General features: G+C 42.7%; 1 protein-coding gene across 11 annotated transcripts in view; it reads right to left on the bottom strand.

The window, feature by feature from the left end:
* Window positions 1–10,675, bottom strand: part of TRPM3 (transient receptor potential cation channel subfamily M member 3) — a 797,927-nt gene that overhangs the window by 73,433 nt on the left and 713,819 nt on the right. For all 11 annotated transcript variants that reach the window (XM_070495625.1, XM_044756724.2, XM_044756721.2 and 8 more), the window contains 5 exons: window positions 9,165–9,194; window positions 8,095–8,384; window positions 7,213–7,441; window positions 4,799–4,966; window positions 2–142 (listed from right to left, as the gene is read on the bottom strand). In XM_070495625.1, the coding sequence (XP_070351726.1) occupies window positions 2–142; window positions 4,799–4,966; window positions 7,213–7,441; window positions 8,095–8,384; window positions 9,165–9,194 (858 nt within the window). The remainder of the gene's footprint in view (window position 1; window positions 143–4,798; window positions 4,967–7,212; window positions 7,442–8,094; window positions 8,385–9,164; window positions 9,195–10,675) is intronic.

Below are 10,675 nucleotides of genomic sequence, written 5' to 3'. Positions count from 1 at the left end.
CAGTGTAGAACCAGAACTTCACGATGGGTGCATTGTAGAATTCATAGATTTTTCTGCCCAGGGGGATTAACCGGTGCCTGCTTTGAACTTCCTCTTCATCCTTCTTCCTGGAGGATTCCCCGTTGTTTCGTCCCAACATTGCCTACAGTGGAAGAGAATTGACAACATCATGGCAGGGCTCTGGAGAGCCTGTAGCTCAATGTGCTCATTCTACTGATGAGGTAAAGCATGCTCGTAGAACCTAAGAGCTTTGTCCAAAACCCCCAGAGATTTAGAGATTGTGTCTTCTCTGAGTGTGCATTTGCGTTATTCTTAGAATCTGTGTACCCTTTGCTGGGATGGAAGGCTGTAGGGATATTTCTTGATCATTCTCTTCTCTTCCATCCTGGGACCTCTGGAAGATGTGAGTGATAGAAGATACTCAGAGTTCTGAGAGGGAGAAAGAACGTAGCCTGGGAAGGCCAAGAATCTGTCTTTCCTCCCACCCCTCTCTCCCCATATATGTCATGAGACAGGCAGATCTGAGTTTGAATTCTGTGTCCACTCAAGCTAATGACTCATCTCAAAGGAAAATTGGATGAGTAATACCTAATTTATCCAAAGGTTATGAGTATTCAAGAGGTTAAATTATCTGAAGTTCCTGGAGCTAAATTAGGTTAGGAACATCTCCCCATATGCCGTGGTTCCCTGATTTCAAACCCTGTAAAAGCCAAATTACTGCTGGTAGTAGTTTCATGGCAACTCCTGGGTACACTGCCTTCCTCTGCATGGGAGAGTCAACCAAACAGGAGTAGGAAGTCAGCCCTGACCTGGAGGGCCCTCATTTCTCAAGCTGCTGGAGATTTCCTTAAGAATGGAATTATTCCCTTCTCATTCATGGCAGAAGCAGCAGCAACAACAACAATAATGATTAAGCATCACATAAAAGGCAGAATTTGAGAAAAGGCAGGCACATCCCTGTCTGGGTAGCAACTGACAGAGTGGATGCCTAACCCCGTGCCAAAGATGGCTGAAGATCCTATTGGTGATGAGTCCTAGGCTTTTGGTCACTCAGAGGGCGACTGAGTCCTGACTTGGACACTTAGAATCCATGGCACCTTGAGCAAGTCTCCTCTCTGAGACTTAGTTTCTTTAATTGTAAACTGAGGGTAATAATAGCACCTACTATAGAGCTGGTCTACAAATCAATTAGCATCCGGCACTTACGTGCTCAGTAAATATTAGCTAGTGTCTAATGTGAACTGAGACTTTCTCAGATACTCTTGACTGAAATGATCTAGTTGGGATCTCTCACCAGAAAAAAAAAGTGTGGTATTAGGAGTCTATTACAGCATAATTTCTTGGCTTTAATTCTTTAAATATTGTTCTAAGATAAGGTTAGTTCTATAATGTTTGGAAAAATGCAATTTTTATTAAATGTGAGAACAGAGTAAAACTTTAAAACTGCTCAGAGACTGACAAGGATTTGGGACAAGAAAAAGCACTAGGAATATGAGTTTAGAGTTGAGAGATATAATTATAGAAATAATTTAAGTTTATCTTGAAGTTGAGAACAGAGACAACCACTAGATAATTCCGGTTTCAAACCACCATATCTAAAATATACAAACATTAGTTACAACTATTTTTGTCATTGCCTCAAATATCCACTTTACTCAAATATGTAATAATCATGAATGATTTACCTGTAACCACAGGATTTCTGGAAAGTGTAACTTCCATTCCTTTATGGACCCTCTAGCTGGAAAAGTACCTTGAGTTAATGAATAGGTAAGATGCCACACTCTGGCCTCTCTAAGCATTTACTTTGATCAGTGACTGAGTCAATCTTCGTGATGGATATAGCACACCAGACAGCGACAGAATTCTATAAATATTGATCATTGACCTCAAGAAACTCTGAAGTTACACGACATTTGTGCCTCTATAATTTATAATTTATGTAATAATTATCCTACTTCTGTTCTGCTTACTTGTATGCTCAATAATATAATACCATTTGGGGACACAATGAGACAGGAATAAAGGCAGCTTGGAGAGTTTGAGGCATCTTGGAGAGTGGCATCTTGGGGTAACCTCTAGGGACAGAGACTTTTCCAACAGTGATAACAACGCCTGGGTCTGTGGACATATTGGGACTTCACTGGTAAAGTACAAGACACTTATCTGGCAATGAAGGTAAAAGAAAAACAAAAACACAACAACCTGATTGGGTTTTATTATTCAGCTACATTCCAAAGTGAATGCATTTTTAAAAGGCTTGCCTTTCATGGGTTTAAGTAAAGCATTTTTGACATTTTATTAATTCTAACCTAAGCAGCTTAACTTGCTGATTTTGTTGATTTCTTTTCCCAGTAGTCAAACATTTCCTTTGCCTACATTCCTTAAAGCAGAACGTAACAGGGTCAAATACAGACAAAACTGCACAATGTGGATTTGAGAAGCTTTGCTGGCTGGACACAGATGTCAAATCAGGGCAAGATCCTTTGAGGTGAACTCAGCTATAAGAGGCTACTAAAATGAAGCAAACTGAGGCTGATATTTTGATATAATTTTGGAAGGGCCAAGGGAAAATGTCCCATTCTAAGAGAGGATATGAAATATTTAACAAAGAAGCTCAAATATCAACCCTATGAAAAGGGCAGGGGAATCAACAAGCTGCACTCTCCAATCCTGTAAAGGGTAAGCCAAGATCAGTGCTCCAACAGTGATAGAATTTGTCATTAGGGTCAAAGGGAGCTCTACCTTCAAGACAAGTGCTGCCCCACCCGGACTTGGCCAGCCTATAAGTCTCTTCCTTCCTTTCCTCCCCGTGCTGTTTCAGCCTGTGGAGGAGAAGCTCAGGCAGTGATGTTACGGTGGTATCTTCTATTTGGTTCTCAGCAAACCACAACAAGGTCTATTCTCTGGGAAGCAGATTTTGCTCTCAGATCAGAGATGCCTCTTTCATTATGGCTTTTTGAAGGATCAGGTCCTCAAAACTCTAGACTGAGCAGGAGAAGGAAACTGCTTCCTTTATTTTCTTCCTTGAGACCCAACCAGAAAGAATATTGCTTCATCTTCTGGCTATCTTCCTAGGATCCTTCCTTGAACCTTCCTAGGATGTATGCCAACGTCAAGGCCATGTCATACTTGGCACAGGAGGCCCATGCATCACTTTTCAATTCTCTCTGCTACATGGTGGACTAAACCAGTTGAGCACCTCCATTTGAGACTAGGAAGAAATTCTTTGCACCCCTTAGCCTATCAGCTAAAAGCGAGGCCAATGGAGTCTGTAGGCCCGGGTTCTAATCCTGACTTTGCAACTACTTAGCTGGGTAACCTTGGGCAATTTAACCTCTCTGAGTCTCAGCTTCCTCATCTGTAAAATGGGATAATAAGAGTACCTACCTTGTGGGATTGTGATGAGGATTCCATGGGTAAATGTATGTAAAGAATTTAGCAATATTGGTAAACATTTATCAAGGCTTACCACGTGCTAGGCACTAGTCTACATAGTTTAAAAAGTGTACATATACATAGTTTACGTGTACCTGTGAGCTAGTAATAATAATAATGTTATCATTCCCATGTTACAGTTTAAGAAACTGTCCCACAGTGAGTAGGTGATGGGGCAGGATTCTGGCTCCAGAGTGCACACTCTTTACCCCTCTGCTGATGTAGTCAATAAAGATTCGGTATTACCACTCTCACTGTTTCTGCTAATGATCAAAATATCATTTCCTATCCTTGAAGGGGTTCAGAGGCCAAAATGATGGTAAGATCTATAGGGAAGACAGTCATCTGGTCCTATCATAGAGGGGAGCAGACTCCTCCGCTGATTTTTATAAGGATCCTGAAATGGAAAGGGAACATTGGCTTTTAACTCAGTGAGTCAACAGCTGTGAATGATTAACCCATCGAAAGAGCCCCATGCTATACCCTGCTGTACTTGGGGCTGGGGCTGGCCTGAAAACAGATCTCTAGGAAGGGCCTGCTGGAAGGAAATTGTGCTTATCTGGAGGAAAAACAATTCACAAGGTGGTCCCACTAGGATAATAATGCAAAGGCCTTTTGTCACCTGAGCAAAACCAATTTTTGTTTTCTCCCCTTACAGCTTCTTCTGGGTCATCACAGTTGTTGGTCGGGGTGGTGGGGAGGGTGGGGGATATCCAGGAAGTCCTGCGGAGTTGTTGCCTGATGGCTCCAAAGCTATGAAGCCTTATTTGTCCCTTTCACAGCATGTGATATTTTTAGACTTTGGATACAATCCAGTGGCAGTCACGCTGCTCAGGCAGGAGTCGCGGGAAGCTGTCCCATGCCCAGCTGCCCCATTCCTCCTACAGAACAAAGCAGCTATGCTCTATAATTATACCAGGAAGAGCTAATAAAAGCCTTCCATACAAACCTCCAAATTCAATTAGTCCTGCATTTGTGAGCCTGACCCCGAAGACAGACAAAGGCTTAGCTTCTGATCAGCAGAACAGTTCCAGCTCAGAGACGCTGGCTGCTCCCAAGTCACAGAGTCCCTTTCCTTCTTTGTGTGCTGACTGCCACATCACCTGGTTGTTTATAAAGCACTGCCTGTTTGGGAAATTGACGGCGCCTTCCTTTTGAATTTCACTGGGTTGTCTTGCACCACTGATAACCCTGGCTGAAGGGTTTCACATAGGATTAGTCCCTATAGCCATGTTGTTTGCACATAGAGAGGACATGGTGGGAAGCTGACCTCGAGAACTATGGAATCTCAAGTCATATCAATGGGACCAGTGGATCAGGGATTCTCCCCGTGGACAGTAACTGGGTAGTTTTTTCTTACTGTCAGTTCCATGTCTTCTTCATCTTTTTCCTTCGTCGGCTTCTCCGGTTCTTCTGGCTCCTTCTCTTGGAGATGGATTTCCTGGGCCTGAGTCATATAGGGCATGTCGTCTTTGTTCTTGAACTCCAAGCTGAGAATTGAAGGAGGAAGTAGAATTCCCAGAATTACCTAAAGTAATAATAATGATAATAATAATAATCACATTTAAAGGATTAAGATTAGGGTGGTTGCTTAGAATCAGAGGGCCTGGGGTGTGACATATATGTGTATGTGTGTGTGTGTATGTATGGGTATACGAGTGTTGTGTGTGCCCTGTATGAGGACCTACACATCTGAATAAACACATTAATACTAAGAGGGTCACTTCTGCCATCGGGGAACAGTGACGCACAGTAGCTCAGTCTGATTCTGGAGAAACAAAGCATGTTACCCAATTAACACTCAATCTGCATGGGGGAAAATGAGGAAAACAAGATCCACCCAGGGCAAAAGTGGGAAAGAATTTGGATTCCCATTTAGCCATTAGATAGGACTTGACTTTGTGAAATCAATTCATACATACATCCATTGGCATTTATTTGCTAATGTCAGGTGGAGTTGACTATGTGTCATCTGGTTATTTCTGTAAAAACTACTATCCTAAGTTGACTTTGAGAAAGTCCGCGTAGGAAAGCATGTTATTCTGTTCAGAGCATTCCCATGGCATTTGCTACTATACAACAGAAACACGCACACACACACACACACACACACACCCCAGTGGGCTCTGTATTCACCATGAGAATCCCCCTGCACAAATGCCCCATGAGGGCCAGCACTGTATTTCTCTCATGCATACACGAGGTGCTTAAATCTCCATGTGATGATACTAAATACATGGGCCTTTCTCATGAAAGGGCAATCGCATTCTCCCTTTGCCAGGGAACAAGAGCTTTTCTGAATCATAATACTGGCATCTGACCTGTGCTCCCTGAATCTTCTCCCACCTCTCCCCTCCATCCTAAAATGGTTCTGCTGCACAAGGCATCTGAATCGGAATCTCCTTGAAGAAACTGCACCAAGGTGAGGGGCTAAGAGAGATCCTGAAGGGTAGGTAAAAATGCTCCTCAAGCCAAGAGGCAGGGGCAGCCTGCGCTTGAATGCCCACAGAGACTGGAGAGCAGCTGGGGGAAAACGGAGAGTGGTGACCCTGAACTCAGGGTGCCTGGCAGGCCTGCGAAGGCTCAGGTGGCATGCTGGCAGCCTTCAGGGGACATGACACCCTGTCCTCTGAGCTGAGAGTCTGGCTTGGCAGTCACCAGCAGTGAGCCATGCAACAGCCATGACCCATTTCACGGAACCCTTGTGGGACCTTGGGCCAAGAGCTCACAAGAAGGGTGGAGTGGTGGAGGGGTGCTGGTTCAGTTAGGGTGGCCACAGCGATTGCTGTGGTCTGGTGGCCCTTCTGCTTTGGCCTGACCTCAGAGTCACCCGAATCAAGCATTTTAAAACTTTCTTTTAACCGTCTCCCTCCCATTTTTTTCTTTCTTTTACTTCTTTCAGTTTAATGTTTTCCTTGCAAAACATTAAAGAAAACATAAAAAAGCAAAGGCCACACATCGTCCTACTTTCCTTCTAACCCCAGTGGTAGCCACGACAAGCAATTTACTGTGTATCCTTCCTGTTTTTTTTAAAAAAATTAATTTGCACAGATATAACTACATGTACATGCTTAAACACGACAAAAATGGACTCAGGCTCTACACACTGGTTTGTGACTTGTTTTTCTTCACTTAAGAGTAGATCAGTGCCACAACTAGAAGGACCCACATCTAAAATGTGCAACTATGTACTGGGGGGATTTGGGGAGAAAAAGCAGAAGAAAAAAGACTGGTAAAGGTTGTTAGCTCAGGTGCCAATCTTTAAAAACAGAAATAAATAAAAATATTAAAAAAAAAAGAATAGATCAGGATTATCTAGCAATGCCTTTACATATTAATCTATCTCATTTTTATTTCAGTTTAAGAAATTTCTCCAGTATAGCTGATAAGCATCAACGTCTCTTCATGATATAGTACAAAGGAGGGCCAGGGCATTAAGGCTTCCCTGGTGGTGAACAGTTGCCTAGGCAGGATGGCTTGTGCCAGAGCAAACGGTGCCCCTATGGTACCTGAGTGTTACCAACACGTTTGACTCTTCTAAAAAATATAAATGTCTATGTGCCATCTCTAGAAATTCTTTTAGCAGAATTTGAGGGAGGCCCTAGCTTCCACATGAAAAAGAAAAAACTATACGGAAGATTCTGATGTACAGTTGGGGTGTAGAACTACTCTCTCGAGATAAGAGAACGCCTAACACCACCATAGATTTGGCTTGGAAGACACCAACCAACCCTCCGGTCCTCATAGTCAACAGGTCCTCCTGGGCGCGCTGACCTTGAGGCCTGAGTTCTTGCGCATGCGGAGCCGGCCCATCCACATGTCCGTGAGCAACATCTGGCTGCACGTGTGTGCAATGAAGTCGCGGTGCTTGGCAGCCACAGCGAGCTGCAGGCATGTGGCATTGCTCCAGTTCTTTAGCTCATACGTCAGCAGTTTCATGGCCAGCTGCTCGTCCTGCTTGTAGGACTGGTCCAGGAGCTCCACGGCCAGCTGGCCAAAGTCCCTGAGAAAGAGAATGTGAGGAGTTGTCTTTTGGCCTTCTTGGAGACTTAGATGATGAAAGTGGGGACCCACTGGCCAAGCCACAAAAGGTGGTTGCTGTGTGGTCTAGTTGTTTCTTATGGGTCTAGTCTGTTCATTCATTCATCCAGCCAAACATCCATTAAGCATCTACTATGTGCCAGATACTGTGTTTAGAACTCGGGGTGTAAGTTAAAGAAGGTACGATCCCTGCACTCAAGGCCCCCAGTTCGAGCATATGGATGGGGAGGCTGACCAATAAATCAATGGTTAGAGTAAGTCTTCTCAAAGGTGACAGACCTGAGTTCATATCTGAGCCTTGTCAACCACAACTGTGTGATCTTGAATGAATTAAGTTCTCTGAGCCTCATTTTCTTCCGCTGTAAAATATGTGTAATAAGAGTACCTACCTCTTGGGGCAGTTGAGAGGATGAAATGAAATCTTCTATGTATCTGTATGTACCTCCGTATCTAGCACTCTGCCCCGTGAACATTCATTATTCACGTCCACCCCCTATGTGTACCATTGGGTGATACTGCCTTCCCTTAAAGTTTTGGGTAGCTCAGACCCTCCAGTACTTGGGGCCCACCTTCCCTTCTCTGCCCTTGACCACCCCATTTGCTGGGCTGGCCAACCTGGAGTTGTGGTTCAGCTCCTGGGAGATGTCATCGACCATGTCGTTCTCGGAAGCCTCGTGCGCCATGGCTTTACAGAGCTTGCAGGCCACCAGGGCCTTGGCCATGGCCTCCTCGCCATGCTGCCAAAAGAACAGGGCCATCTTCTGTCGCTTCATCAGGACGGCCCATACCATCAGCTCGTGGAAAGGGAAAGGGAAGTGGTTGATCTCAGGGTCATCCAAGTCAATGTCCACCTCTTCTTCACGCTTCTTGGTTGTCTTTCTTCCTCGCCTCAAGGGAACATCGTCCTGTAATTTCAGGGAAAAGACACAGAGGTGGAGTTAGAAATGAATCACGTCAATTTATAGTTATTGCCTGTCTACTACTGGCCCAGCTCTGAGACAGATACAGAAATGAACTATTCTATTCCAACTCCTATCCTAAATGAGCTTACAAGCTCCTATATGCCTAAGTGTTAAAAAAGTTATAATAAATGCATAACCGCAGTCCGAAGGGAACATGTCAGTATTGTACTTTAATTAAAAAAATATTTTTTAATGGACTATTTTCTTTTTACTTTTGTCCTTTTTTTTTCTGTACAGGTTGGGTTATTGGTACCTCATGATGGACAGTGCTACCCTTTTCCTTGAAAGGACAAGGCTATCCTATACTTGCATTTGCATATATGATAATAACCACATGAGCCAAAGACGGGAAACATATCACCTCTCTCCAGTTTCTGCACACCTCATTAGATACATTGGTGAAGTATTTCTGGCCTTTGGATCTGTCACCATTTGTAAACACCCATGAAGAGATTCCACTGACTGGAATTTATACGCTTCCTTGGTTTTCAGGTTAGTTAGTATTTCAAATAGGATTTATTTTTCTTGTTTGCAACGTTAATCTAACCTCATGGTGGAATTTTCAAAGCTACAGTGACCTGCCCCGTGATGCTGGGAAAAATTTTACTTCCTCATTTTATAATCTTGTATAAGCCCTACCACAGAAGTGATTTTCTGTATTTTTAAAAAATGTGTAATAAAGAAAATAAATAATTGACACTAAGAATTTGAGCAAACACTTACCTCCATTCCCAGCAGCTTCAAGGCTTTGGGCTGTTAAAAAAAAATGTTATGTGCAAAGTTAGATCTTTCTTTACAGAGGTAAGAAAAAATCCTACTATGTTTTAAACAAGTAATGGAACAAATCTATTGTACCACATAACATCTATTCATTTCACTACACAAAGCCCCACAGGGCAATGTATTTGTAGAAAGTCTAAGAGAATTAGGGATTTAGTGATTTTCCTGAAACACAGAGGATTAGGAAACTGGAGAAGCATAATGAGATTGCCCAAGGGCAGAGCCAGCAGGTTTATAATCTCTTTTGTGGACCAAGATTACTTCCATCTTCCTAGAACCATCCTGCTTGCCTGACTTCTCTATGACATCAAGCCCTTGGGTGAGCAAAACGTTCAATCAAACCATCAGATGTTTCTCAAGCCTCTGAAAGACCTCTATTATCTAGAGACTTGGGATATTATTTAGGAACAGGTTTAGATGCTTCATACTGACCATCTCTCCATGTTGCTGCTCAGTAGAGCAAAGGTGAGTGGGGCCAGAGGGGTATGTGCTGATGGTGGCAAAAGGCTCTCAATGCTCAAGTGTCAGCATATAACAGCAGCATCATTGGTCATGCTGGGAATGTGCAAAACAGGCACAGATCAAGACGGAGAGAGAAGGTAACTCAGCAAATTACAGCCCCTGACTTATATTTATCAAGGGGAGATACAAAATTACATCTCAAGGGTCAGGAATTCCAATTCTATGTTTTAAGTATTACAGAATGGTTGGGTGCCATCTTGAAAGTTATTTGAGTACACAGTTAGGTTACAGCACTTACAGTTCCTCCAAATTTTATTTGACCATTCAAGTAGGAGTAACTTGAACCTTGTCTCTCTCTCTTTCTTTCTCTTTTAGCTTCTAAAATGACCACTAGTTGAAATTTGTGTGATTTTGTGTTCTTATTTATACTTTTTGGTGTTTTCAAAGTTCTAGCATCACAAAATACTTTCATAATCAAAAGATAAGCTTTGTTAAAAATAAAAATCATGTCCACCACCAGCTAGTGCAGCAGTTTTCAAAATGTGGTCCATGGACCACGCGACTCTTCCAGGGAGGTCTGTGAAGTCAAAGCCATTTTCATAAAAATACTAAGATGTTATTTGGTTTTGACACTGTGTGAACTTTTGCACTAATGGTGCAAAAGTAATGGTGAGTAAAACTTCTGGGTGCCTTAGTCAGAATGAAGGCTGTGGTACCAAACTTTATTAGTTGTCATTAGATTTCATTGTTATGCACTTGAAGTTTTAAAAAAATAAAGCCAGTTTCACTCAAGAATGTCCTTCATGAGGCCTAAAAAATTATTAACTTTATTAGATCTCTACCCTTGAGAATACAAATGTCTTTTTACTATTCTGAGGGATGAAATGGGACATATACTTCTGTTACATACTGAACTATGATGAGTTGTCCTGAGGAAAAACACTTATGTGTCCGTTTGGATTGAATCATGGCCACTTTGTTCCAAGGACTCT

This window comes from Equus asinus, chromosome 23 (genome assembly GCF_041296235.1).
Source record: "Equus asinus isolate D_3611 breed Donkey chromosome 23, EquAss-T2T_v2, whole genome shotgun sequence".
Taxonomy (NCBI): domain Eukaryota; kingdom Metazoa; phylum Chordata; class Mammalia; order Perissodactyla; family Equidae; genus Equus; species Equus asinus.
Note: the sequence above shows the minus strand (reverse complement) of the source record. Positions and strands in the feature narration are given on the sequence as shown.